The sequence below is a fragment of the Canis aureus genome, chromosome 16, assembly GCF_053574225.1.
Source record: "Canis aureus isolate CA01 chromosome 16, VMU_Caureus_v.1.0, whole genome shotgun sequence".
In the NCBI taxonomy this organism is placed as follows: domain Eukaryota; kingdom Metazoa; phylum Chordata; class Mammalia; order Carnivora; family Canidae; genus Canis; species Canis aureus.
Window position 1 is genome coordinate 11,308,177 of NC_135626.1, and position 26,453 is coordinate 11,334,629.

General features: G+C 56.8%; 5 protein-coding genes and 2 non-coding genes across 11 annotated transcripts in view; 2 read left to right on the forward strand and 5 right to left on the reverse strand.

Annotated features, from left to right (window-relative positions):
- The window catches only part of STKLD1 (serine/threonine kinase like domain containing 1), a 19,343-nt gene extending 14,949 nt beyond the window's left edge, over positions 1–4,394 (reverse strand). The window contains exons 1-3 of the mRNA XM_077851332.1: positions 4,236–4,394; positions 2,453–2,539; positions 126–170 (exon numbers count right to left, since the gene is read on the reverse strand). Coding sequence (XP_077707458.1) covers positions 126–170; positions 2,453–2,539; positions 4,236–4,250 — 147 coding nt within the window. The 5' untranslated portion in view covers positions 4,251–4,394. The remainder of the gene's footprint in view (positions 1–125; positions 171–2,452; positions 2,540–4,235) is intronic.
- A 162-nt stretch (positions 4,395–4,556) lies between these two features.
- On the forward strand, positions 4,557–17,597 carry SURF4 (surfeit 4). 2 transcript variants are annotated; one of them, XM_077851340.1, is made up of 7 exons: positions 4,588–4,720; positions 5,666–5,686; positions 12,254–12,440; positions 13,100–13,176; positions 13,767–13,810; positions 14,274–14,460; positions 15,228–17,597. In XM_077851340.1, the coding sequence occupies exons 1-7, from the start codon at positions 4,673–4,675 to the stop codon at positions 15,492–15,494; spliced, it is 831 nt and encodes a 276-aa protein (XP_077707466.1). In that variant the 5' UTR covers positions 4,588–4,672; the 3' UTR covers positions 15,495–17,597. The 2 variants fall into 2 exon arrangements, with proteins under 2 accessions (XP_077707467.1, XP_077707466.1); XM_077851341.1 differs by lacking the exon at positions 5,666–5,686 and having other exon boundaries at positions 4,557–4,720.
- A 325-nt stretch (positions 17,598–17,922) lies between these two features.
- On the reverse strand, positions 17,923–21,384 carry SURF2 (surfeit 2). 2 transcript variants are annotated; one of them, XM_077851339.1, is made up of 6 exons: positions 21,229–21,384; positions 20,994–21,148; positions 20,420–20,523; positions 18,776–18,964; positions 18,436–18,602; positions 17,923–18,028 (listed from the first exon to the last, which is right to left on the reverse strand). In XM_077851339.1, exons 1-6 carry the CDS (start codon positions 21,304–21,306, stop codon positions 17,945–17,947), a joined length of 777 nt encoding a protein of 258 aa, XP_077707465.1. In that variant the 5' UTR covers positions 21,307–21,384; the 3' UTR covers positions 17,923–17,944. The 2 variants fall into 2 exon arrangements, with proteins under 2 accessions (XP_077707465.1, XP_077707464.1); XM_077851338.1 differs by having other exon boundaries at positions 20,937–21,148.
- A 5-nt stretch (positions 21,385–21,389) lies between these two features.
- On the forward strand, positions 21,390–25,006 carry SURF1 (SURF1 cytochrome c oxidase assembly factor). 2 transcript variants are annotated; one of them, XM_077851336.1, is made up of 9 exons: positions 21,390–21,474; positions 21,556–21,607; positions 22,403–22,536; positions 22,617–22,699; positions 23,210–23,401; positions 24,106–24,178; positions 24,261–24,423; positions 24,665–24,746; positions 24,819–25,006. In XM_077851336.1, exons 1-9 carry the CDS (start codon positions 21,418–21,420, stop codon positions 24,886–24,888), a joined length of 906 nt encoding a protein of 301 aa, XP_077707462.1. In that variant the 5' UTR covers positions 21,390–21,417; the 3' UTR covers positions 24,889–25,006. The 2 variants fall into 2 exon arrangements, with proteins under 2 accessions (XP_077707462.1, XP_077707463.1); XM_077851337.1 differs by lacking the exons at positions 21,390–21,474; positions 21,556–21,607 and adding an exon at positions 21,906–22,031.
- A 238-nt stretch (positions 25,007–25,244) lies between these two features.
- Positions 25,245–26,453, reverse strand: part of RPL7A (ribosomal protein L7a) — a 199,057-nt gene continuing 197,848 nt past the window's right edge. For both annotated transcript variants that reach the window (XM_077851342.1, XM_077851343.1), the window contains exons 5-8: positions 26,317–26,396; positions 25,899–26,029; positions 25,525–25,594; positions 25,245–25,401 (exon numbers count right to left, since the gene is read on the reverse strand). In XM_077851342.1, coding sequence (XP_077707468.1) covers positions 25,297–25,401; positions 25,525–25,594; positions 25,899–26,029; positions 26,317–26,396 — 386 coding nt within the window. In that variant the 3' untranslated portion in view covers positions 25,245–25,296. The remainder of the gene's footprint in view (positions 25,402–25,524; positions 25,595–25,898; positions 26,030–26,316; positions 26,397–26,453) is intronic.
- Positions 25,684–25,750, reverse strand: LOC144287305 (small nucleolar RNA SNORD36). Its single transcript, XR_013355139.1, has one exon. It is a non-coding gene; the product is annotated as a small nucleolar RNA SNORD36 (small nucleolar RNA).
- Positions 26,097–26,166, reverse strand: LOC144287304 (small nucleolar RNA SNORD36). Its single transcript, XR_013355138.1, has one exon. It is a non-coding gene; the product is annotated as a small nucleolar RNA SNORD36 (small nucleolar RNA).

The following is a 26,453-nucleotide window of genomic DNA, read 5'->3' on the forward strand; positions in this document are numbered from 1 at the left end:
AGAACTGGTTCTGACCCTCCATGCCTCCACCAAGGCTTCTATCCAGTCATCCCACAGGAGAGGATGGGACCATCTCTGTGTGTTCTGCTTCATGTCCTTTAGAGAGAAACTACCCAGTGAATTACCTCCTCCAGGGCCTTGTTGGCATGATGCTCATCAATACATTCCACCTGTAGGGGTGCAAGAGCACTAACTCAGTGAACATGTAGTCTGCCCATCACCACCACCACCATCATCACCATCATCACCATCCCCACAATCACCATTATCAACATCACCATCAATATCACCACTATCTCCATCAGCATCATCACCTTCACCACCATCACCACCAATCATCATCACCTTCATCATCATCACCTTCACCACCATCACTACCAATCACCACCACCTTCATCACCACCACCAATCATCATCACCTTCACCACCATCACTACCAATCACCACCACCTTCATCATCACCACTAATCATCATCACCTTCACCACCATCATTACCAATCATCATCACCTTCACCACCATCACCATCACCACCACCATCATTCACAGGGATGCCAGGCTTCTACCACATGGCACCAGATGAGGCCATGCTTTGGGCAATGAGAACATCTTTGATCCTGTTGCAAGGATAAGTTTGGGATAGCAAACTGTAAACTCTGAGCAATCATTAGAGGATCCATTCTCAGACCATCTTGAAAGCAGGAAAGAAAAAAATGTGTTGCCCCTAGAGCCAAACAGCTCTGCTCTGGTTGGCAAAGCATCAACCTCACCACTTCATTCCTTACCCCAATTGGGAACACTGTCCCTGTCCCTGAATGTGGGGCAGTGAGGGAATGTGAGAGAGAAAGGGTGGTGGGTGGGAAGGGGAGCATCAAGCATCCAGTCTCTGACATATTTGGTGGCATAGACTGCAGGTGCATCTTAGCACCACATCTACTACCAGACCCTCCCCCAGAGCTTTTGCTCATAAGACTTCCAAACAATGAACTCTTGTAGTTGAGGGTGATCGTAGATGAAAATGCAGAGATGGTGGCTCATTCCCAGATCCTCACAGACCCCAGACACAGCAGCACTGCGGGTCTGTCTTCCCTTCCTCCTGTTCCAGGACTCATGCTTATAGGTGAATCTAGCCAAAACATACCGAAAGCCCTCAGAATGTCACATCTTTTGACCTACAGGCCCGACCCCTAGGAATTTATCCCAAAGGATATAATGGATCCTCAAAAATTTTGCTTATCAGAGTTGTTTATAAAGAGTGAAAAATCAAGAACAGGCTAAGTGCTTATCATACACAAGGGGATGGTTGGGTCAGTGGCAGCATATGGAGCGGATGGGGTCACACAGCCACCAGAGCCAATAAAGGAGGAAGCTGTGTCAGTGGCATGAAATGGTGTTTGCCATATGCTAAGTGGGAAAAGGTACATTATCAACCTCTGTGGTGTTCTTGTCAAAACAAAGTTTATAAATGCTTAGGGAAAAGACTAGAAGGAGACATAAATCCCTATCTGCAGCCAATCCCCATCTTTATTTAATTAATTTATTTTTTAATAAGAAAGACTGACTGGCTTTTTAAAAAGCTCCTTGATTGCCCAGAAGGCAGTGGGCTCCTGCCCCACTGGCCCATGACACAATGGGGCCGGCCCCACAGCCAGCCCGCCATGGGCCCATGGAGTGGGAGGAAGGTAAGGACTCTGGGCCTGGCCTCCTGGGGTAGAGGCTGCTGAGTGGCTCCACAGGCAAGAGGCCTGGCTGCACAGAAGCGACCCCAGCAGCTGATGCCAACAAGGCTCTTCCATGTGCACAGCCACCCCCAATCCCATGGTCTACCAGCCAGCGCCGGGCACCACAAGGGGATACCAAGGACTCTTTTATGGCAGTTCTCTTCTCCCACTCACTCTGTTCATCTGGACCACCCTGACTCGGATGCACAAAGGGCTGTCCCCCTGCAGGTCCGTACCCCACCCTGCCATGCCAGTCCTGCCCTTAGCGTCCAGTGACCTTGGGCAAGTCCCTGCCCACCCCTCCTCCACCCTGGTCGTGGCTCCCCTTTGGTAAAATGGTGGCCCCGCTGAGGTAGCCTGAGTTCAAATCCTCTTGGGAGTTGTGTGACATTGGCTAGCCTGCAGCCTCCCCAAGTCTCCCTATCCCAGCTTTGCAGGGCTGGTGGGAGATTAATATGAGCCTGGCATGAAGCACCTACTGAATAAACCATACGGATAGTTGCTGTTGTCATTGAAGGACAAATGAGCATTCCTTCTCCAACCAGGTGAGAGAGTCAGATGTGCCAGGAAGCCTGAGGAGCCTCATGCCACCCCCATGTCTACCCTTGACTGGATTTGCCTCTGTGACTGCTGGTGGAGAGGAACCAGTTGTCATGTCAGGAAACCTTTCCCTAACATGGGGATGATGCGTGTATGTTTGGGGGGACCACCCACACAGGAGCCACCTCTTACCTGCTTTATCACGTGCTTTACTTTGTTTTTTTTTTCCTCTACCACCAGGTTCACCCCCAAGGCCCCAGGACTCAGCCGGCCCAAAATCTACCAGCAAGAGAAAGAGCAGCTTTCAGGAAACGCACAGGCTATTGACTTTTCAAAGTATGCTTAGCCCCGACACCTTTTCAGGCCCCAATTTCTCCTGCAGGCCGGGAGAACAAGCATCTCCACCACATTTTTCAGAGCAGGAAATGCCCAGAAGGTTGAGGAACCCAAGCCCATCTCTCGGGTGCCAATTCTGGACCTCTTTCCACCCCACACCCTTCTCCAATCTGCAGCAGGGACCAGTGGGCACCCAAGAGCCAGCACCTCCCTGGGGCAGAGCTTTATTCACTCTATTCCCCTATTCCCCCAGCTTCCAGCACCCACCTCCAAACTGAGCATCCAAACAAACAACTAAATTGGTGCATAGTCACAGCCATGAGTGGCCTGGCACTGGGCCAAGCACTCTACAGCCACCGCCTGTGAGCAGCACTATTGCTATCGCCATTGTTCACACCGAGGAAACTGAGGCACACAGGGACCGAGGTCCTTGTGTCTGAGGCTATAGTGCTAATAAGTTAGATGGCCTGGATTGGACTGGAACTCTGGGGTCTGACTCCAGAGCCTGTGCTTTGGACCAAACCCCCAGAGAGACAGCTGCCATGTCAGAACTCTGTGCAGAGAGCCCATGGGCCATGGGGTGGGGTGGCTGCTGGGATTACTTCTGTGGGAGGATGGAGGAAGCCTGGCAAGATACAGGGGAGTGGACGCAGGAGATGGAACCTGGAGTCTAGGGGCTCTCAGAGCCAGGCAAATCTTGGATTCTGCAGTCCGAATCCCGCTTAGGGAATTTTGGGGACCACGTCCTGAGCAGCGTAAGCCAGTCTACGAATGCACATACCTTGGCCCTCTTAAGCGGCGGGCTAAACAGTAAAACACACTTGTATCTCAGATAGGGTCTGTCGTTATTTTTTCCTGAAAAGGTCACTTTGCCTTTACAATTCACTGGGCCCCAGAAACTTGTCTCCTTTACCACCAGCTGACTCCTGGGAGTCACACAAATGGAGTGCTCACAAAGTGAGAAAAAAACCAATCTACAGATTGTTTTCAAATTAATGACATTTTTACAAAGACTGAATCTTACAACACTTAATAAAGTTGCCATTATGTATAGAAGCAGTTAAACATTCATTCATTTTTATTTTGCAGCTTTCCTTTTGTTTTATGAATTTTTCAAGTCTCATACATTTTCGCAGGCCCTGGAAAAGGCTAAAGTCCTCCTACCCAGGACTACTGATGGGCTGTATTAGGAGTATGGGGGCTCCTGATACTGAATTTTGGACGCTTTACGGAGTCCTGGGGACCCATGAGTGGGAGAGGTGGAGCTCTTTTCCATCAGCTATTCAGACAGACGGGGATGGCCAGTCCTTCATTTCATCCATCATTCTAGAGAGGGGAAAACAGGCTCAGAGACCAAAGGGCAGCCAGGAGGTCACCTCCGAAGGTAGCCGAGGTCACCGTACGCGCTGATGGCTGACCCTGGCCCTCTCCAGGGGCTGTGACCGGTAAACCAGTAGGCGGGTGGGGAGGTGGGAGGGGGTGTGTGTCCGGGTCCCCGGGAGGCTGTGGGGCTGTGACCCGGCTGTGACCGGTAAACCAGTCGGGGGCGGGGAGGTGGCGGGGTCCGGGTCCCTGGCTCGCACCGAACTGGCGCGTACTCGTCGCCCCTGCCCCCCCCCGCCAGGGAACAACTTGGCACCTGGTACTTCTCCATCGCGGCTGCAGCGGGGGGCGGGGCGGGACTCCCAGCCTCGTCTCCCTCCGCGGGGGCCGCGGCTGCGCCCCCCCTGGCCGGCGCGCGGACCCTCCACTGAGCGCGCTCAGCAGAGACCGCGTCCGGCCGAGCGGCCCAGCCCCCACCCCGGGGGCGGGGCCTGCGGGCGGCGGGCGGGGCCTGCGGGCGGGGCGGCTGCGTGCGGCGCGCGGCCCCTTTAAGGCGCGGCCGGGGCGGGCCCGCCGGCGCGGCCCCTTTAAGGCTTGGCCTACGTGGCAGCCGCTGGAGCCGCGGACGAGGAGCGAGGCCGGCCGCCGGGCACTTCCTGTGGAGGCCGCAGCGGGCGCGGGCCGGGCGCCGAAGGGCCGAGCGCCGAGCGAGCGAGCGAGCGAGCCGAGCGAGCCGGGCCTCCCGCCGCCGCCATGGGCCAGAACGACCTGATGGGCACGGCCGAGGACTTCGCCGACCAGGTGCGGCCCGCCGCCCGGCCCCGGCCCCGGCCCCGGCCCCGGCCCCGGCCCCCGCCCCTCCCGCGGCCCCCGCCCGAGGATCGCGCCCCCTCCCCCAACCGGGGCATGCCCCCCGCGGCTCGTGGCGCCTCCCGGCCCCGACTCCCGCAGCCGGCGCCCGGCCCGGCCTGCGCCTGTCGCCGCCGCCCGCCAGGGCGCCCAGCTCGGGGAGCCGTGCCCCGCGCCCCGTGCCCCCCGCGCCCCCCGCGCCCCGCGCCCTCCGTGACCCCCGCCCTCGTGCCCCCGCGCCCCCCGCGCCCCGCGCCCCCCGCCCGGCCCGGGCCGCTCCGGGAGAGGGACGCGCGGGGCCGCCCGCCGCCGCGCAGCGTCCTCCCTCGGAACAGTCGGGGTGGTCCCCGCACGCTCCGCTCGCACCGGCACCGGGGGGCGGGGTGCGGAGCGCTGATCCTGAGCGGCCGGTCCGGCTGCAGGCCGGGGGTCCTCCCGCGGGGAAGGGGGCGCCCTGCTCGGCACCCCGGCCGCCCGCAGCCCCCGCACGCCGCGCTTTGCTCTGTCCCGCGCGTGTTGGCCCGGGGGTCCCTCCGACCTCCCGCACTTGCCCTGCCCGGTTGGACTCTGCCCCGGACCGACGGGAATGGGCGCCTGCCGCGCCGCGGCCTGGAGGAGGGGAAGCCTGCCTCGCCTTCCCGTCCCTTCCCGTCCCGTCCCTTCCCTTCCCGGGCGGGTTTCCCCTCTCCCTGCCGACTGCACAGGTGGCATTCTGAGCAACAGGGAAGCCCTGGAGCGGGCGGTTGGCGACAGACTGGATGGACAGAACCAGGTCCCGGAAAGGGCCGGGGCAGAGCGCCCGCCCGCTTTTGATTAAGCTTTTGAGGATTTCGTGTGCCTTTTACCTGTGAAAGTATCCCGTTATGCCTACAGACTAACAGCCTTCTGTTTTGCCAGGCAGATCCGCGTCTGACCCAAGTGAGTTTCTTTCCTTATTTCACTTAAGGTGCTTGTGGTCCCACCAGAGCCTACAGCAGTGAGGTCAGATTTTTCATTTTTAGGGAGGTGATAATTGAGTGATCAAACTCTGAAGCTAAGGTTCATCAGAAGGCTTGTGTGCTGTTTGAGCGATTTTAGGAGAGATAAATGAGTGTTTTCTGATTGGGCGTGGGTGAGCGAGGTTTTCCACTGTTCCCCTCAAGGGGTGAATCTGCCTCGTGCGGTCTGCTCATCGGGTCCTCATTCCACCACTTTCCTGCGAGCTGCTATCTTAAGACCGCTTTGGGGGAGAAAAAGTATATCAGCTTGAAGACCTAGTTTTTCCTAAGGTCACGATTCTGTGCTTACAGATGCAGTGTAAAAATCGTGTGCTTTGCAAAAACAATTCATGCTGAGAGCTCTCGAGAGCTCAGTAGGCCTTCCTTCCCCGCCAGTTTTCACTGTCATGGCTTTAGTGACCTGATTTCATTTCTCCCAAGTAGCGACTCCCTGAGAACATGGCTCCTCTCAGCCAAGGGGACCGGGAGAGCTCTGTACACTCACTCTTCAGCCTGAAGAACCCTGATTTTGCAAGTGCATTTCATAACCGGAGCTAGCTAAAATGTCTCTACCCCAGCTGCTGCCAACGATCAAATGATAAACTTTCTTACAGGGGAAAAAAATAAAAGTTAAAAATCTCTTTATGTAATTTTTTTCTTCTTTTCCTCCACGTATTCTGTATTAAATGAAAGAAGCAGAATCGTGGAACTGGAAAGGCCTGTGGAGGGCACACGGGGTCTGCCTGTACCAAGTTACTGCTGGGAAGGCAGGCAGGGCCTGCGGGAGCTTCTGGACTGGCCCAGGGCTTGGGCGTGGGGGCAAACCCAGACTCCAGCCTCGCCCCAAGGCTAGTGCCACGTACCATAAGCTTCTGAGGCCTGGTGTTCTTCTGGCATAAATTGGGTGGGGGGGAGGACCCCTTCTTGTAAAAAGGGCATGCTGCATCAAACCCAGCATCCAAAGTGGCCCAGGGCTGTCTGTCAGGCAGTGTGGGCTCCTGCTGTTGGTTTATCAGCACCAAGGCCCACCTGGGTGGTGGTAGCAGATGTCAAAAGACCCCTCCATGCCCCCTGATGGGTGACTGGGGAGGGCAGTGGCCCTCGTGCTCTTCAGAACCAAAGTCAGGAGCCTCTTCTGCCACAGGCAGACTTGACGCAGGAGGATGTGGGCAGATAAGAGGGCAGAGCCAAAGTGACGGCTTCCCATGGACAAAATTTGGCCACACCGCGGTGGCATTTTTGTTTTTAACATTTATCCACATAATATTAAAAGAAGGCAACCAATCATAAAAGTGCTGGGAATCCAGGATTTTCTTTTTATTGATTGATTTTTTTAAGAAGATTTTTATTTATTTGATAGAGAACATGAGCAGGGGAAGGGGCAGAGGGAAGAGTAGGCTCCCTGCTGAGCAGGGACTCGATCCCAGGACCCTGAGATCATGACCTGGGCCCAAGGCAGACACTTAACGAACTGAGCCACCCAGGCGTCCTGAGTCCAGGCTTTTAAAATGAAAATGATTTCAAAAGAAAAGAATGGGGAAATATTAGGTAGCATATCCATTTTTCTCTAACCTTGTCTTCAGAGAACAGAAGCAAAAACCAAGTGACAGGATTTGACCAGAAAGTCTGGGTTGCTCGAAGGGGACCTAAAAAGGCCTGTGTTCCCCCAGTACTTAGGACAAGAATCCTGAACTGCTAACTCTGGGGCAGGTCCTCCACACTTGGCGCTGTGCTACCCTCCGGAGCGGGTGAGGCCGGCCACGTACCTCCATCTTCAGCCGTGGGGCGGTGGTCTTGCATGGCACGTGGTAGGCCGGAATTCTGAATCCACATTTTCGTATCGGAGGCTGGGCTCCTCACCTCTTGGCTGTCCGGCAGCCTTTCCTTCGGGCCTGCAGAGGTGAGAGTACAGGGTCAGCTGTCTGGTTAGTTCTGGCTGGCAGGCTCTTCAGAGCTGCATCTCTGGCGTCAGGCTCCTCGCCCCGGGCGGCCAGGGACAGTGTCCTGCTCCCAGGAAGCCAGGCGCTAGAGAAAATGCTGAGCGTGCCCTCTGCAGAAGCCAGGCATTCGGAAGCCATCTGAGACCAGGTTGGAAGGAGCCAGAGACCAGTGAACTCAGCAGTCCAAAATTATGTTGTGTCCTGCAGCTGGTGCTTGCTGCCGTGCAGCAGAATGTAGCTCCCGAGTACATCTGTGCCAGCCAGCAGGAGTATTAGCACCTAATAGGTTCAGTGTGACAGCTCATCACCTGAGTGACAGATAAGCTGCATGGGGCCTTGCTCTCCATGATGGCCTTTGGTTTTAACCTATCTTGGGTGTGACAGAGCCAGTCCTAGGAGCTCTTGCCCCATGCAGCGCCCCTGGGCCCCTGGTCAAGCGTTGGGTAGCTGGGATGGCCTTGACAGCAGTGACTGGGCATACCTGGCCCACAGGTGTTAGGACTCTGGATACACACCCATGGATGGCCATTGGGTGTGAGTGGGGCTCTGGTGACAGTGATGGGGTCTCAGCATCACTTTCCTTCCGTGTCTCTGTGACCCCTGCCCTCCCAGGGCTGCCTGCCCTGCGCCACCAGGAGTGAGGGGAAAGGGCAGAGGGGGCTCCTTCCTCCCCACCTGCCTGCCTTAGGAGGTTAAGAAGAGGGGCCCTACCTCTTCTGGGGAGTGGGGTGGGGCCATGGCGGGGGGGAACTGTGGTTAGCGAGGCTTCTCCTGGAAAGTGAGGCACAGCTATGTTCTCTTCCATGTGGCCTGTTGCTGCTCTCCTGTGGTTAGGCTCTTGGTCACGTGGATTTTGGGTACGGAGAGCCAGGTCGTCTCCAGGGCCAGTTGACACTTGTTCCTGTTCTTGGAGGTGCAGCCTGAACCCACAGAGTGGCACTCCGGGAGACTTGCTGGGGGAGTTGTGGGGTCATGATGGATGCACACGTGTGAGTCACCAAACTCTTGCTCCAGTCCTGACTCAGCCTGATGAGAAGGAAGTTACCCTACTGCAAGCTCTAATTATCTGGGACGTGTAGGCTTGAGGTGGCCCCTGAGAAGGGCAGCCCCAGTCCCTGGTGATCAGACCTGACTTGCCCTCTCCACTTCCTCAAAGTCCTCAACCAAAAATTGCAGACTGTTTCCCTCCAGTCCTTTCTGTCCCCAATACTCCGAGAAAGTGAGTTTTTCTGTGTTGCGTGGGAGCTGCAGGTGGCTTGGGACCTGATTGCTGTGTGCTCAGAGTTCTGTTTCGGGTGGGGTATGTTTCTTAAATCCCCTCTAGAATAATAACCCCTCATAAAGAAATCCCTGCTTTCCATATTTTGGAAGTCCTTCAGGTGCTGTCACTGCTCATGAGCCATGTCGGGCTTGACTATGAGGTTCTTGGAGATGCCGGTGAAAAGCCGGCCCCACAGAGGCTGACTGTCCTCTCCTGCCATCTGTCCCTGCCCCGTGTCCATCTCCAGCTCTCCTGCCACGATTCTCTCCCGTACGAGGCAGTCTGGGTCTCAGCATCCTGAGGGGGCATTACCTGGCCCGCAAGGCCCACAAGGCCTGCAGGTGCTCTGGGCACCACCACTGCCACCACTTCCACACCAGCCAGGGAACCACTGGGCTTGTGGGTGCTGCTGGGCTGCCTGATTTAGGAGCTTTTCTCTGCTGTGCCCAGGGCATGCTGTCCGCAGATGCATGGTGTGGATTCAGTGGCCACATCTGAATTGCTGTGAGCAACATGCATTCAGGGAATCAGTAAAATTGGGCCTGGCTTCATGTTTATTTGTTTGTTTTTAAAGATTTTATTTATTCATGAGAGACAGAGAGAGAGAGAGAGAGAGAGGAGAGAGAGAGAGGCAGAGACACAGGCAGAGGGAGAAGCAGGCTCCATGCAGGGAGCCTGACGTGGGACTCGATCCCAGGACTCCAGGATGACGCCCTGGGTGGAAGGCAGCGCTGAACTACTGAGCCACCCGGGGATCCCCCTGGCCTTATGTTTAAAACAGGGTTGTTGTTTTTTTTTTTTCCCATGTTGAGTCCAAACAGGTGCTTATTAGAGGCTGGCTGGTTTAAAAGGCGCTGGAGCAGCCTGACTTAACAAAACACAGTCGGCCCTAAGCCTAGACGACATCTGACTTGGAAAATCAGAGATATGCTTACTTCATAGCACAGATAACCTGAATTTTGGCATTCCCCCCCCTCCCCCCAAGCTTGGAGCTGTCTCCTCAGCATGTCTCATGGGGCAGGGAGGAGTCTCCCTGTTGCTCTTTAATCCTCTTGACCCAGACACTCAAATTAGGAGTACAGACTGGCACAGAGGCTTTTAAACACTGCCTATGTCTCTTGGGCCATGCGGCAGAGCTGAGCATGTGTTACACGGGGGTGCTTGGTGGTGAGGAGGCTCAGAGTGAGGCCCGAGGGCCCGGGCTCAGAGCACACTGAGCACCTTTCAGTTCCAGGTCCGAGGCAGGTCAGCAAACCTCCAATGTCTGCCTGCCGGCCTTTTGGTCTCAGCTTCCCCCGGAGTCCTGCCGTGGCCCCGCTCTCTGTGTCTCTATGACTGGACTGGGAGTGATGCCACCAGTGACTGTCGCTGGATCTTATGAAAGCATTTGGGGGCCTTGAGGCAGAAGTGGCAGGGCTGGTGGCATCTGCCGACGGGGGTGGGGGGGGGGGCGGGGCGGGGTGTGTACACCGAGTGTGCGTACATCCTACACATGCTCTTATGTAGACTCCAAAGTTGGTGGGACATTTGAGGCCTCTCTTTTTCTAAATAAGGGTCTTTTTCCTTCCTTTTCCTCTGCTTATTGGAGTTGGGAAGAATCTTAGCAGCCATTAATCCAGCTGTCCCCTGCCTCCGTGTCCCGCCACAGTACACAGGCTGGCAGGACTCACAGCATCATCTGCCCACATCCACCTGGTTGATTGGGCATCTGTTTTCTCACTGTGACCTCTGCCACCGCTTCAGTGAGGGTCAGGGGCTGAGTGAGCGTGTGCAGAATCGCCACCTTGGGGCTCAGGCTCAGGAGATTTGAAGAGAAAGGACACTCGGCTTGTAATCTCTCTCCTCGCTCGCTCTCCCTCCCTCCCAGGTGAGCCTGTCTGCCGCGGTCCAGGTGGAGGCGCAGGCGGTGGGGAGGCTTCTCTGCTGACCGAGCCAAAGTTGGCCAACTGAGGGCTGATCTAAACAGCCAGAGGCTCGTTACCTGTGGCTGCGAGCATCAGCTGTTTCTAGAACTTGACGGCAACTTTTCAAAACGCCAACAATTAAGAGCTGCTCTTCGATACTAGACACCCCTTCGTTGGTGCCAGTACGCTTTCATCGGCCCTAAGAGGAGCAGTGACGTTCGTTTGACCATCCCTTTGTGGGGGCTAGACCCACAGATGCCCTTTAGACTCTGCCTGACACGTCACTCCTGTGGGTGGGGCTGTCTTCCCCGAGCGGCCGCCGTTACTGTGTGTGGTACGGTGTCCCTTTGCACTGGGTTTGAAGGTTGGAAAGAGAAAGTGGCTGCTGGGTACCTGAGCGACATTTGTGCCTCAATTCAACTCGAGTTACTTGTTTCCTAACCGTGCCATCCCACCTGTTCTTGTCTCTCTGACCTTTGCCAGCGAGTTCTGAAACTTTTCTAATTTCACTGCCCTTGACACAGTGCGCCTTCCATTTGTTAGTGTGTGTTTGTAAGACCCGCAGGGCTTTCCAGCTGTTGGGCACACAGTTACACATGTGTGCTCAGTGCTCGCAAACACCTGCCCGGGCTCCCTCTTGCCCAGTGTGGGCCTGGGACATGCACGCATGGCTGCCAGGGCCTGGCCTCTCCTGGCTGCTCTGCAGGTTCCAGTGAAGTATAGACACGTGAGCATCCTGTTAGGGCCCCCAGAAGGCCCTCTAGGCCTGGGACCCTGGCCATCACCCAAGTGGACTGTCATTTCAAGTGTGCTCAGCCCTGTTCCATGTAGAGAGGGTTTGAGTGTTGCTGGGTCTGGAAGGCCGTGGCTTGGCCGGCTGAGACCAGCAGGCCAGGTCAGGCCTCGGCACAGCAGTGTCCGGTGGGTGCAGCACTGAGTGGGCCCCCCGGGTGTGGGGTTAGGTTTTGCCCTTTTATAAAACGACAGGTTCTCGAGGGAGTGGGAGAGGTTTCCCCCTCCAACCTCTGGGACACATGGAAACGTCTGGAGGCATTTTTGGCAGTCACGGTTGGGGCGGGTGCTGATGGCATCTGGTGAGCAGAGGCCAGGGATGCTACCCCCATCTCTGGGCGGGACGGCCCATGGTAGAGAATGCAGGGGCCCACAGGTGGGCAGGGAGGCAGCTGGGTGGGCTCGTGGGGCCTTTTCATGCCGTGACCCTCATCCACTAAGGCCCCAGCCTGAGAGTCAGCTCCGCGTTGATTACCGTCGTTGCCCACACGCGCGTGTGAGACGACGGGGCCCAGGGGCCTGAGCCAGCCCCACAGGGCTGGGCGGAGAGGGGCACCAGCAGGGCTCTGACGTCAGGCCCGCAGCCACTTCAGTGGTTTCTGTGCCTGCAGTTCCTCCGGGTCACGAAGCAGTACCTGCCACACGTGGCGCGCCTGTGCCTGATCAGCACGTTCCTGGAGGACGGCGTCCGCATGTGGTTCCAGTGGGGCGAGCAGCGCGACTACATCGACACCACGTGGGGCTGTGGCTACGCGCTGGCCTCCGCTTTCGTGTTGCTCAACCTGCTCGGACAGCTGAGTGAGTGGCCTTGAAGCGCGTGCTCGGGGGCTGGAGACAGTGTCACCTGGGGGTCTTCCGGGGTGGTCACTGCGCCCCCTCCCCTCCTTCCCGGGCAGCAGGCCTCTGGGCGGGATGACACGGTCCCTGTCCCAAGCACCTAGACAGGGACACATGGGGGACCTGGGGGGGACGACATGGTCCCTGTCTCAAGCACCTGGAGAGGGACACATGGGCGAGCTGGAACCCTGGGTGTCAGGGGAAGATGAGTGAAAGGACACAGAAGACGAAGAGCATCAGGTGGGCATTCAGCTCCCGTGGGCCTGGGTTCTCCCTTTGCTGACCGCTGTCTTCTGGTGGCAGCCCCCGTCCCTGTGCCTCGTGGGGCTTTCTAGTCTGTCCATGGAGTTTCTGAGGGACCACACACTCTGGGAGAGGCCCCTTCTCTGGTGTAAGGGATCTACTTTCTAGAACCAAGTTTCCAATAAGCGAGGTCCAGCTGAGGCGTGTGGTCTGCGCCTATCACTGGTTCTCCTGGAAGTCACTTTTCCTTGGGGTGGGTAGTTAGGCTGCTGCTGCACAGGGCTCAGGCGAGGTTGCCAGGTACCCGGGTACCCGGTGGCGTCCCTTTACCTGGGACATGCCCACAGCCCCCTGACCCTCGCCCTTCTCCTTTCCAGCTGGCTGCATCCTGGTGTTGAGCAGGAACTTCGTGCAGTATGCCTGCTTTGGGCTCTTTGGAATCATAGCACTGCAGGTACATGGGGCGTGAGGTCCGGGTCTCTCTCTTCCTGAGCTTCTGCAAAAAGGCATTTTTGGGGATTTGGCTTCACTCCCCTTTGAGCTTTCTGCCTCTGGCTGAACCTCCTTTTCTTTGCTGAGAAATCACTGGATTTTCCTCAAAGCAAGCTCAGGAGAGCTGGAGAAGATGGTGCCCCGAGAAGGCCCCGAGCTCTGGGTACCCACGTTTTTGCCATCTTCCGGAGTTTCCTTTGACTGGGGGACGAATCATAAGGTTGGCTGAGGCCAGGACATTATCTTATCATTTCATCTCCTAAGGAGTGCCTGTGGGCTGCGCGGGCTGCATAACACAGTGCATCTTAACCTGTTCTAGCACACCTTGGGCACAGCTCTGGTGAGCAGGTGTGTGCTAAGCAGGTCCAGGCTGGCAGCATGCCCCGAGAGATGCTGAGCCAGGTTGTAGAACTTGGCGCTGTTCTGGGGTCCAAGCTGTTCTGTACCTCCTAATGTTCGCACTCATGGCAGAGAAGTTGCCTCGGTAGGAGTCTGAATGGGTTTGAAAATGCTGAGACTTAAGCTTCTGTCTCTCTTCTCTGTTCCATTCAGACCATTGCTTACAGCATCCTATGGGACTTGAAGTTTTTGATGAGGTATGTGTGCTCCTGATGGTGAGCTTTCTTTTCACGTCTCTAGACCCTGTAACTAGCAGTCGGGGTGAACTTCTTTAGGTCCGAGTGGCTTTGGAGTCTGGGGGGTTGGCAGAGGCTCCCCCTCCCCACCCCGAGCACAGGGGACAAGGCAGCCTTTTCTCCCAGCCCTGTGTTCATGAGGGAGGGAAGGAGGCCAGAATGAGCGCACTAGCTCACAGGGACCCAACTGGTCGTCAGTGGGGCCAGGACTAGGATGGGTCCCGAGCGTGTTCAGGTTCCTGTCACCATTTGGCACAACAGCCACAGAAGGCCCTTGGAGCTATCAGTCAGTCACCTGGCTGGTCCAGCTTGGTGTGGAGAGGGACCTAGGGGCCCTTTCTGTGCTCCCGCCAAGGCCTTGTGACCTGGTCTGAGGGGCACATGCCCGATGAGCCTTAGTGACTCACCTGGTGTTTGTTGTCAGGAATCTGGCCCTGGGAGGAGGCTTGCTGTTGCTCCTGGCGGAGTCCCGTTCTGAGGGGAAGAGCATGTTCGCAGGGGTCCCCACCATGCGCGAGAGCTCTCCCAAGCAGTACATGCAGCTGGGAGGCCGGGTTCTGCTGGTCTTGATGTTCATGACCCTCCTCCACTTTGATGCCAGCTTCTTCTCGGTAAGTGTTCCTGTTTGCTTGGATGTGTCAGGTCTCCTGGCCTTTGGGAGCCCATCCCCTTCCCTGGTTGCATACTCAGCCTCGTTGAGGGGCTGTTGGAATGATGTTCCAGTGAGTTGGCTCAAAGGAAGCAAACCTTTGATCCTACGAAAAGGAATGAAGACCCGTCAAGTCCTGTGAACCCAGAGTGGGCACACGAGGTCTAGAGTCTCCCTGAGCTTACAGGAGGACCAGGCACCCGGCGTGCTGGCCTCCGGGCTGCCCACTCAGGCTCCTTACAGACCCTCACTTTATTTCTTGCCCACCGCTCCCACCTTTAGGGCATTCTATGTGCGCCAGGTGTCGGCTACAGAGCTGAAGTTCTGTCCTGTCCCTAGGAGCTTACAGTGCCCCTTTTTTGAGCCGGCTGGGCGCCCTGGCCAGGAGAGGTTCCCAGGAGGGGTTCCCGGCGCCCTAGGAGGGGGAGCCCAGCCCTAAGAGAGTACTGGGGAAGATCTCAATGGCTTGCAGGCTCCCAGGGTCCTGGTAAATCACAGCCTGTGCAGTGGAGGCTTTCCTTTACCCTTCCTGACCGTTGGTGTTCAGAGTGTTGCTCTGTGTACCGCCCCCTGCACCGGTCTTTACTTCTCACTTGGACGCACGCCCTTCTGTGACATCGCCCCGACACTGACAAGGGAAGTTGGCATTTGCCTGTTGATAAAACACAGTATGAGTATGTCTTTTCTTCCTCACCTCTTTCTGAATTTCTTGCCTTCCGACCTTTGCAGATTCTTCAGAACATCGTGGGCACAGCTCTGATGATTTTAGTGGCCATTGGTTTTAAAACCAAGTTGGCTGCTTTGACTCTTGTCGTCTGGCTGTTTGCCATCAACGTGTATTTCAACGCCTTCTGGACCATTCCTGTCTATAAGCCTATGCACGACTTCCTGAAGTATGACTTCTTCCAGACCATGTCGGTGATTGGAGGCTTGCTCCTGGTGGTGGCCCTGGGCCCCGGGGGCGTCTCCATGGACGAAAAGAAGAAAGAGTGGTAACACACCCCTTCCCTGCCTGGCTGAGACCCGTGGCCATCGAGGACTGGTTCGGGGTGGATTCGACAAAACTGCCAGCATTTATGTATCCTCTTCCCTTCTCTCCCTTGGTAAAGGCACAGATGTTTTGAGAATTTATTTGCAGACACCTGAAAATTGATGGTTAAATCTGCTCTGGACCCACACCCTAGTATCGGCCATCGGGGCTGGCCAGCTGGCCGGCAGTACCTCCCCCACCAAGGCAAGGCCTCGGCCTCGGAGTGAGTGGCCGGCTGGGCTGTGGCCTCAGTTCCTGTTTTGTTTTGCGGGTGGGGGCCTCAAGCTGTACCGTAAGCAGATACATTGGTGTATCATTCAAAGTGGTCTCCCTCTTCTTATTTTTTAAGTTTACGTTTTTAGCCAAAACAAAAGAATTCGGGACGGCCCAGCCCAACATCAAATACACTGTCAAAGCCCCGGTTTTAAACTGCACCCGTGGCTTCAAGTTGTCCCTGCCTTGCGTTATATTACTTGTGGGAACAGTGACAGCACTTCGAGACCCAAACCCAAAGAAGGAAGCTGTACTGAAGGGGTGGCCGAGGCCGCTGCTCATGGTGAAGTCCCTCATCAGAAAGCCAGCTCAGATTGGTAGATTTTTTAGAGAGTAATCCCCCCAGAGCTTTAGTGGCTCAGGGTGGGGACGGAGGGGCCCGAGGTCCTCCGGCGCCCCAGAACCCGTAGGGATCCCAGCTCCAACCCTGGCCTGGCCACATGCCTGCAAGTTGGCTCCCCCATGAGGGGTATGGGCTGAGTGGCAGCCGCGTGGGGCAGGGCGGCAACAAAGCGGCCTCTCAGACCAGTTACCTCACCCCCGACCTTTACACAGCCTCTGCTGAGCCACGGGCCTGGCCTGGCTGAGCACCCGCCTGGTTCTCTGGCGGGAGGGAGCAGTTCCCCAGGCTGAGTGGCCGTGACTTACCATCTTCTCAAGGCTGTCGCTTGCTCAGAGTGTCTATTTGCTATGCTGAATGCAGCCCAAATTACTTTTTACGATTTGTGATGCCTTACCGATTGGATCTTAATCCTGTATTTAAAGTTTTCTAACATTGCCTTATACTGTGTTTCTCTTCTTGGGGGAGTGAGCGCCTGTGACTCTTCTCTGCTCCCTGGGCTGTAGCGAACACCACGAGGGGAGAGTGGGACATCTCTGTGCTTCCCCCCAGTCCTCCCCCAGAACCTCTTGGGGGCAGGCTGACCAAACTCAAGTGAGGACTGATCAGAGCTTTTCTTTTCTCCTGGTTCATCAGCGAGGTGTGCAGGCCTCAGGGTCCTGCTCAGGGATGCTGGGGCCAGTCCTGAGCCAGGATCCACATTTCCCAGCCAGACCAGAGCCAGTGTGAGGTGGGGAACCTGCCCCGCTTTTGCCTACCTATGCTCCTAGAACCTTTACTGGCTCCATAGCCTGGACCCACCAAACCTGAGGGCCACATGGCACACCTTCTTGACGCCCCCGCCCTGGTGGAGGCTCACCCCCAGATGTCCCTAAACCCTCCCCCACGGCCCACTTGCATGCCCCTCTGGCCTTCTGAAGATGAAGCAATGGCTTATCGGACAGAGGCTTTTTCTACTTCCCGACACTAGGACATTTACCACACAAAGGGGTTTCTACCTGCTGGGGCCACCTGTTGGCCTACCCCCTCCCCCATCAGCACAGCACGACAGTCCTATCAATCGACACTCAGCCAGGTCCGTTCCTCTGTGACACGGTATTTGACGGTACGGGTCCCTCTTGACCCTGTGCTCGCAAGACCTTTTCTTTGTCAGTTTGTAGAAACAGGTGGACCCCAGGAGGCTGACGGGTGTGGTCAGAGGACACCCTCAATGCTAGGGGGTGTTCTGGCCTCCTGGGGCCCTGCGCAGGCCGGTGCCTGGGACAGGGTAGATGCCTTTGCAGGGAGGAGAAAAAAATACTACCAATTGGCTTTGGCAAAACAATTTCTGAAAATTTTTTTGCTTTATGTGGGAAATAGGTATAAATCTCATTTTATGCTGTATTTTATATCTTAGTTGTGTTTGAAAACGTTTTGATTTTTGAAAACATCAAAATAAATAATGGCATTTGTTGTACGCAGTGTGGTCCTCTGGTGTTGTCCAGCTGGGGTGAGGCCTCGCCAGGCCTCTCCTCAGACGCTGAGTGAGCCTGACGGACCCCTAGGCTTCACTGAGGACCACTTAGAAGCCATGTCCAGACATAATTCTTCCCTCGGGGTCCCTGCTGTTTCTTGGGGACGGGGGAGTGTGCCCCTGAGCCTGGGGGCCAGACCCCAGCCCACCAACATGGAGTGGATGGAGAAGGGCCTGGGACACCCCAGCAGCTGAGAGGATGCACCGCAGACGGCATGAAGAGGAACACGGGGTCGAGTGTCTGAAGGACTCTCAGGCTCTCTACATGTGCTTTCTCCAGCAGCCGTTTATTAACCACAGTGTTTAAGAGAGCTGAAGCTCTTAGCTTTACGATGATGACTTTTGAACTTCTTCTTTGACAAACTCAACTGCTTCTGGAACACGAACAGAGGGTTCCAGGTCATGAGCCTTTCCCGTCAGAGAGGAAAGGGCCCCATGGGGACACCCGGCTGCAGAGATAGGCCAGCTCTCTGTGGCCGCTCTCCTCTGCTGCTGGCCTCCCGGCACCCCCGTGTCCCCAACTTCCTTGAGCCCGGCTCTGCTCAGCTACCAGGGATGATGGCACTGGCGATGGCAAAGGGAAACAAGTCCTTCCCTCAGGCGGAAGCAGCCCCCACATGTCAGGGCAGAGCGGCCCTGGCTCCTGTTTTACTTACAAACTGTTAGCTTGGCACTTTGTTGGCAAGAACAAGGTTCTTTAAAAAAAATTTTTTTAAGGAAATGGAAAACTACCCCCAGAGGAAGCTGCTGCCACACCAGCAGCCCCGGAGGTGACACTCACCTTCCCACGCTTGTGAACTAGTGCCTGGGCCACTTCCATCTCTTCTCTGTCCCCAGGGCCCTTCCCTGGTGTGAGCCTTGGCTTCCCGTCCTCGTCTTCTGTCAAAAAGTCACTGCTGCTGTCGCCAGGCTCAGTCCTTCCCAGGTCCTTTCTGGTGAACAACTCGGCTGGAAGGCACGGAGGGACGGGCAATTTCAGCTTAGCTTCACCGTCTGCACAGGGCTGAGCAGGGGGTGGCCAGCCAGGGCCCAGGACTCGAAGTGGAATAGACGGAGGCATAGACCAGACAGCCAGGACCCAAATCTGCAGGAAGTGGGGTGGGGGGGGCAGTCCCACTTACGTGGGTACAGGTCTGTCATGCTGTCCTCACTGTCACTGGCAGCTGCATCGTCCTCGCTGGATGCAGGTTCCCAGAAGGCTTCTCTTGAGTGAGGTGGCCCAGTGCCGTCCATCTGGGCTTCCTTCCTCCTCCTCTTGTGCAGGAGGCAGGCGGGCACATATTCCACACCCTGCTTCTGACACTTTTCATCTGGAAGACAGACCAGCACACTGCCTGGTTCTGTGCCTGCCCCTGTCCTCCAGTGTAGGGCCATGCAGGGGTGGGGCCTTGAGCACTGAACCCCCCAGCCCTTCCCTGGCCTCAGGAGCCCCAGGGAGGGCTGCTGGGCCCTCACGCCGGAGCCACAAGGTCCCATGTAGAGGACTCAGTGAGGCCAGGAGCTCAGCGTGGCAGATCCAGATTGAGCCGAGATGAGGAGCAGGGTGGCACCGACGAGCCTGGCTTCTGAACCCTGCCCTGTGTGGGCATGGCTCCTGTCCATGCAGGCCCCTCAGAGAGGAGGGAGGGGACTGGGCCCCCTGGTCTGATGTCTGCTTCTGCCCTCCTCCAAGGACATATCCTCTGCCTCACCTCTGCCCCACAGGGCCTTGTGGCCACTGGGCTCTGCACCCGGGTCTCCTCTCTGCACTCCCAGCCGCTGGACCTATGAACCACCTACCCCAACATAGGATGAGTCTAGCCTGTGGGGAAACCCAGGACCTCCTTCCCGCCCACACCAAGCAGCCCTCAGTCTCTGCACCCGCGTAGGATGCCTGCTTCTCAGCTGTCCACAGCATCCCTCACTACTGTCCTGAGGTGAAGACTGTGCCTCGTTTCTTCCTGGGAGAAACCCCGCCTTCAGAGTTCTCTTCCTTATCCTGTCTCTGTGTCTGTCCCCAAAGCCCCTGGTCGTCCCAGCACTCCTAAAACTTCTGCCCCTGACCCCTCCACCTGGCTCTTCTCACCCTTCTGGGCTCCTTCGTGGTCAGGCCCAGCCCCATCCCTTCTTCCTTCGCTCCGTGTCGGTGATGTGCACCCTCTGAGCGCTGGCCCGACTTCAATAGCCACCGTCCCCCGACACAGGTTGAAAGGAACATTTCATTTCCTCAGGGGGTCTCTTATCCAGATGCCACTTTCCAAACCGCCGGTCTTGAGCCAGGAATTGAGGAATCCAGGTGATTTCTGACCTCATTCCCTCACCTACTGATTCTAGCCACAGACAGTTCTGCCTGTCCGCATCTTCCCTGCCCACAGTGGTGGTGCCACAGCCCTGCTTCAGTCCTTTCAATGCATCTCCACCTCCCGTGGTCCAGGCCATGGCCTCCAAGACCCCCTGTGGTCGTCTCCACATCCCTTGCTGACTGACCTCCCCTTGCATGGTGGCATGGAGGCCGTCCTTCAGGAGCTGCGGCAGCCAAGCGTTCTTCTGACCTTGGCTGAATCCCTGCCTCTACGCCCCACGGACAGCCCTCGGCACCCGTCCTTCACAGCACGTAGCAGTCACCAGCCGCCTGCTTCATCCCCACCTCCAGCCCCATGCCTCCCCTGGGCTGGGCCCAGGGCACCACCAGCGGCTGCCAGTGGGTGACTGAGACGCCGCTGCTGCCTTCCAAGGGCGCTTGTCCTGGAGGAGAGAGCAGGCCGTGTCCACCCACGGCTACTTACATTCACACAGGGCTCTCTGGTACCGCTGGCCCTGGGTGTGCCTCAGCACATGCTCTGGGGACTTGTTGATGTGCCGCAGGGTGAGTTTGCAGAACAGCTGGTGCCTGGGGGACAGGGACAGTCATGAGGATCTCAGCCAGCCTGACAGCAGAGGTCTAGGATGGGGCCTGGGCAGCAGGCGGTCCCCTCTGCAGCCGAGGCGGACGAGCACTGGTCCGGCCGGGCTGTGACCTCCCGCGGTTGGCCTGGAACCCAGGCCTGGCCAGCCTCAGCGGCCCGCCCCCGCTCCAGGGATGCGGGAAGACGCGGCGGCCCGGCGGAGCGCGAAGCAGCAGCCCCCAGCGCCCTCTTCCTGTCAGCCCCTGCCCGCAAACAGCGGCGGCTCCACCCAAGTCCTCCCTAGGTATGTGAAACTGGCCCCACTCCGAACCCGAAGGGACAGACCTCGGCCCCACGAGAAGCAAACAGGCCGCGGGGAGGGGCCCGGCCTCCCCCGGCTGTCGGCTGCCGTCGGTACCTCACCACGGTGGGCACGTCCCCTCGGAGCCCGCCCGCAGCGGCCCCGCGCACGTACGGGTTCTTGGTGCTGGGCACGATGTGCGGCTCGAACTCCGCGTAGTCGAAGGCCGGGTTGGCGCGGACCAGCCGCCGGTATTTCTTGCCGCGGGTGTAGACCTCGAGCTCCGGCAGACGGCAGGGCAGCTCGTGGCCGGTGAGGACGCACTTGACCTGCGGGCAGGAGGGCGGGCGAGGCGGTCAGGGGGGCCCGGGCGGCCGCGCCGCGCCGCGCCTCCCCCCGGCCCGCGGACCTTGTGCGCGCCGGGCTCCAGCCGCAGACTCGGGTGCTGGCGCAGGAAGGCGCGCACGGCGGCCGGAGGCTCGCCCATGGTCAGACCCGCAGGCGGGCGCCGCTCGCACCGCGTGGACCGTGCGCCGGGGGCGGGGCTCGGCGGTGCCCCGGAAGCAGATGCCTCGCGGCCCGGAAGTGCCGGCGGGCGATGGCGGCGGCCGTGCGGTGGCTGGGGCTGCGGGCGGCGGCGGCGGCGGCGGGGCGGGTGAGCGGCGCGGGCGCGTCGGGCGGGCTGGGGGCCAGCGTCCCGGCTTGGGGAGCTCAGCCTGTGTCCCGGTCTCCGCAGGGCCCGCCCCGCGCGGTCAGGAGGAGCGTCCTTGCGGTCCCCCTGCGCCCAGGTGAGGACTGGCTCGCGGGTGCCCCGGGCGCCCGGGAAGAGCCGCCCCCGCCCCCGCCCCCCGCTCTGCCCGGGGGCCGCGGCCTTGAGGGGAGCTCGGAGCTGCCCCCTTCCAGCGCCTGATGGGGTTTGAAGGCCGGGAGCCTGGGACCCGCGGCCTGCGGGCTGCGCGTGCACCGACAGCCGGGAGCGGGGCGCCGCGCGAGGGGGAAGGGTGCTCGTCAGCGCGCTGCAGCCTTTTTTTTTTTTTTAAACCGTCCACAAAGCCCGTGTTGCTGACTTGAGACTCACGCTCCGACAACTAAAATATACTTTCTGAGTACGTTGTTCCAGCTTTAAGTTTATGAGCAGTGGAAAGGAAGGTGTTCGAGCGCCGTGAGCCGTGAGCCGCGATCCCGGGTTTTCACGGTTCTGCCTCTGCGCGGGTGCGTCTTAGTGCAATGTATTGTTGTGCACAATGTCGTGCACAATGTAATACATGTGCACATAGTGCGCAGGGAATTGTTGTGTAAAAGGCGCAGGTGGTTACAGGAGTTACCCGGGGTCACAGCTGGTGGCACAGCAGGACTAAGCCCTAGGCCGTGTTTATTCAGTCAGTAAACATCACCGAGTGTGCAGCGTGTGGCCCCAGTTTAGAAGCTGGGCTGGACGCAGGTGTCACTGGTTGGCTGCTGGCCACAGGCTGTGGCCTGTTTACTGTCTGGCAGTAGTGGTGGCGTCTCCTTGAGGGATTGGCTGCTCCCATTCTATTTGTCAAGGGCTTCTGACCCTGGGCCTGTGGTGTTGAACTTCCCAGGGTTGGCCTGGAGGCCAAGCAGGTGTGGCAGTTCTGCAGCTGAAGCACCTGCCACAGAAGCACAAGAGGACTCCTTCCTCCAGTGGTTCCTGCTTCTCATTCCTGTGACAGCCTTTGGCCTGGGGACATGGCAGGTAAAGTCTGACTTCTAGCTCTGGCGGCTCTGAGCTTTTGCCCTTGCTGCCATCTGCTCGGGTTTGTACTGTTCCCACAGGTCCAGCGTCGAAAGTGGAAGCTGCAGCTGATAGCAGAGCTGGAGTCTCGAGTTATGGCTGAGCCCATCCCTCTGCCAGCAGAGTGAGTGTGCAGCTGCCCACCTGTAACTGGTCTCACTTGGTCAGCAGTGGGGGCCTGGCTTCTGCTTGTAGTCCTGACCCTCACATGGGAGCCCCTAAATCAAGTTACCTTACTGGGCGTCCTGACAAACTTAGAAAAATATCTTTGATCCTGGATTTTACCTTTTTTTTTTTTTTTTTTTTTTGAGATGCATTGTACCTGAGGCATCCCCCACAGTGCTGATGGGCCCCCTATAGCAGTGACTCTTACCTGATGGGTGAAGGAGGGCAGAGTGTACCCTCATGTCATGTCTTAACATCAGAGCGTTATCTTGAAAGAGTGCTGGAAATGATTCTACAGCGTCTACCCCTCGTTTCAATGCACTGTTTTGGAGCAACAGTCCACAGAGCTTCCCATTCAGGGGAGCAGACGTGTGTGCTGTATTTGTAATAGTGTGCAGGCCTGGAAGGGTTTGAATGTCCTGCCAAAACTTGCTTGGCCTCAGCCTCACTTCTCCCCACTCCCATGTAGCCCAATGGAACTGAAAAATCTGGAGTACAGGCCGGTGAAGGTCAGGGGGCACTTCGACCACTCCAAGGAGCTGTACATGATGCCTCGGACCATGGTGGACCCAGCCAGGGAGGCCCGGGAGGCCGGCCGTCTCTCTTCCTCGCCCGAGAGTGGTGCCTATGTCATTACCCCCTTTCACTGCACTGACCTGGGGTGAGTGGGACATGCAGGGATGAAGCAACCTTGGGGAAATCTAAGAGACCCAGAAGGTTTCAGTTTACTTAAGAGTTTGGAATTAGTACTTGACTTCGCTAAGCCCATTCATTCCAGTTCTTCCTGAGTCATTCATCTGTGTGAAACTCTGAAGCAAATGAAATCAGCCACCTTGGAGACTGTGTAGTGGCCAACACACTAAATGGTCATAGTGCAGTACGAGGTGGGGGCTTGTGTGAGGACTGAGGGAAGGGAAAGGAAAGGAACCAAACCCTCACTTGGGTGGAATCAGGGAAGGGTTCCCAGGTGACCACTTGGGCCACAAATGGAGTCAGGAGGGGAAGGGCAGTCCAGGGAAACAACCTGTCCAGCAAGGGGGCACTGTGAGCTCAGCCAGAGCAATTTCCTGGCTTCGGGTGTGGGAGGGTCTCTGCGACCCCACAGGCAGGTCCAGAAGGCAGCTGCTCTTCACAGAGAAGCTGCTATCCGAAACCTGGGTGTTGCAGTGGCTGAGGCACAGGGAAGTGGAGATGGGGGGTGGGTACACCTGCATGAGAAAGGAAGACCTTCCCAGTGGCGTACCTGCAGGCTAGCCTCGTCTTAAACCATCTCAGACACCATCCTTGTTCTCATAGGGATGACCAGTGATAATCTTTATTCAAAGATCCTTCCCCGCCCTGAGAGCATACTTCTATTTATTCCAGAGTCACCATCCTGGTCAACAGAGGGTTTGTCCCCAGGAAGAAAGTGAATCCTGATACACGGCAGAGAGGCCAGGTGAGGAGCCTGAACCTTCCCTTGTAAGCAGGGCTGTCTAGAAACCGCCAGCCCTGAAGAACAGTCTTGGTTTCCTTTGTAGGTTGAGGGAGAAGTGGACCTAGTTGGGATGGTGAGGCTGACAGAAACCAGGAAGCCCTTTGTCCCAGAGAACAACCCAGAAAGGAACCACTGGCATTACCGGGACTTGGAGGCAATGGCCAGGCTCACAGGCGCAGACCCCATCTTCATCGATGCAGACTTCCGTACGTTGTGGGCGGCCTGCCTTCCTTTCAGCCCTGGACATGGCCGTTACTTCCTGCTGTCTGCATTTTAGCGTGTGGGAGGAGTGTCTGGTGGGCACTAAGGAAAGGAGGCCACAGGGTCTAGTTACAGGTTCAAGGCCTCACTGAATTTGACAGCTCTAAAGAGCTCTGGAAGGCCCCATGGAGACAGCTGGCCAAACTGCCCTAGGGATTGTGGACACTAAACCCACTGTCTCTGCAGAGAGCACAGTCCCCGGGGGACCCATTGGAGGGCAAACGCGAGTCACTCTGAGGAATGAACACATGCAGTACATCCTCACCTGGTAAGTCGCTGCCTCTGGCTGTTCCCTCCTCTTCCCCTTCTAAACCCTGACTGCTCATCTCTTCAACCCAAGGTATGGCCTCTGTGCAGCTACATCCTACCTATGGTTTAAGAAATTCCTACGTCGGACTCCTGGTGTATGATCTACTGAAGTAGCTCCGCTCCTCTCCTGAATAATCATTAAGTCACAGATTTCTAAGCTTTCTTTTTAAAGATTACGTGGGTTAGGTATGAGCGGTATGAATAAATCTATACAGTACACATGCCGTGCCTGCCTTTTCTACCTATGCAACAATCTGATCATAATCAGTGGGTTCAAGTACCATGTACCAATGTGTGGGTGAGCTGCTTGTTCAGAACCATCACCTTGCACCCCCCCACATAGCACGTCGTCTTCCCCCAACTCCCACCCTGCACCAAATACAAATCCTGGATTTTAAACTCTAACCTAAGTAACAAGATCAAGTATATTCAACCCCAAATACCCACTGACACTCACTGAAAGAGAACCTTTTATTACTTTTATGTACAGAAAATTCAACAGCGTCCACTCAGCCCAGCTTGGTGGCCAGTTCTTTAGCCTTTGCTTTTTCCAGCTTGGCGATGCGAGCCACTGACTTCGGACCCAGGACATTGCCTCCCCAGTGGCGGCGGATCTGCAAAGACACAGAGGGGTCAGCATCCGCCGTCGAGGCTCCCACTACGCTAGCTCATGCGGTCTCCTACTGGAGTGCTTATTAGGAGGGCAGAGTCAGCCAGTCCTCTCACCAATGACTTACCTCATCGTATCTGTCATTGTAATTGGTCCGGATGGCTTCTACCAGCTTAGCCAGAGCTCCCTTGTCTTCCCTAAAAAGGCAGGGGAAAATCTGGGTCATTAGCTTCTCTTCTCAGTTACCTTCCAAAAACCAGGGAGGACTTGCTGACCCAACAAGCCCTTTGCCTCAGATACAGTATGACCACATGGCTGGTTCAGGTGAAGAAATTCGTAACCATCATTGGCAAAGATTTAGACAGACACACTCCTTTAGAAAAGTATGACGTTTGATCTTTAAGGTAAAATCCTAAAGAAATTAAGGGAACTGGGTGTGTATGTGGGGGGTCCCTGACCTCCACTGGCTGTTGGGAGTTTGGAGCCATCTTGCATACTTACGAGTTAACCTGTGTGAAGGCGACAGTGGTGCAGGTCTTCCTGTGGACCAGACGCCCCAGCCTGGCCTTCCCCTTGATAATGCAATAAGGAACCCCCATCTTACGACACAGGGCAGGCAGGAAGACAACCAGCTGGAAGACAGAGTTAGCTCTAGAGTGTATTTTGACCGAAACGGTAATTTAAAACCTAACTGTAACAACTGCTGAGAATTAAACTCCTGGATTTGCACTTCAAGGTTTAATTCAGTAAGAAATCCACATCATCGTAATGGCTATCACGCGGATCCCTCGTCAGTACCGTCCTCAATAGAAAGCGGTCACCCCACTTGGCCCAACGTGCCGGACAACATTCAGCTTTAGCCTTCCCGATACCAACATAAAGACCCAATCTAGGCTCAATAGTGGATACTTCGACGTACCTCAATGGGATCCACGTCGTGGGCTATCACTACCAGCTGAGCCTTCTTGTTTTCCACCAAGGTGGTGACAGTGTTAACCCCTAGGACACAGAACCCATTAGCCTGAGCAGTCCGTGGGGGCTGCTAGGTTCACAAAA

Bases quoted from the DNA above. Each gene is read 5' to 3' on its own strand.
- SURF2 (XM_077851338.1), bottom strand. From the start codon at position 21,306: ATGGGCGAGCCTCCGGCCGCCGTGCGCGCCTTCCTGCGCCAGCACCCG. The intron at 20,524-20,936 runs GTACCGACGGCA...CCTGTCCCCCAG, and splicing joins GACGTGCCCACCGTGGTGAG to GCACCAGCTGTTCTGCAAAC. The intron at 18,965-20,419 runs GTAAGTAGCCGT...TCTGTCTTCCAG, and splicing joins CCAGAGAGCCCTGTGTGAAT to ATGAAAAGTGTCAGAAGCAG.
- SURF1 (XM_077851336.1), top strand. From the start codon at position 21,418: ATGGCGGCGGCCGTGCGGTGGCTGGGGCTGCGGGCGGCGGCGGCGGCG. The intron at 22,700-23,209 runs GTGAGTGTGCAG...ACTCCCATGTAG, and splicing joins CCCATCCCTCTGCCAGCAGA to CCCAATGGAACTGAAAAATC. The intron at 23,402-24,105 runs GTGAGTGGGACA...TATTTATTCCAG, and splicing joins TTTCACTGCACTGACCTGGG to AGTCACCATCCTGGTCAACA.
- SURF4 (XM_077851340.1), top strand. From the start codon at position 4,673: ATGGGCCAGAACGACCTGATGGGCACGGCCGAGGACTTCGCCGACCAG. The intron at 5,687-12,253 runs GTGAGTTTCTTT...CTGTGCCTGCAG, and splicing joins CAGATCCGCGTCTGACCCAA to TTCCTCCGGGTCACGAAGCA. The intron at 12,441-13,099 runs GTGAGTGGCCTT...TCTCCTTTCCAG, and splicing joins CAACCTGCTCGGACAGCTGA to CTGGCTGCATCCTGGTGTTG.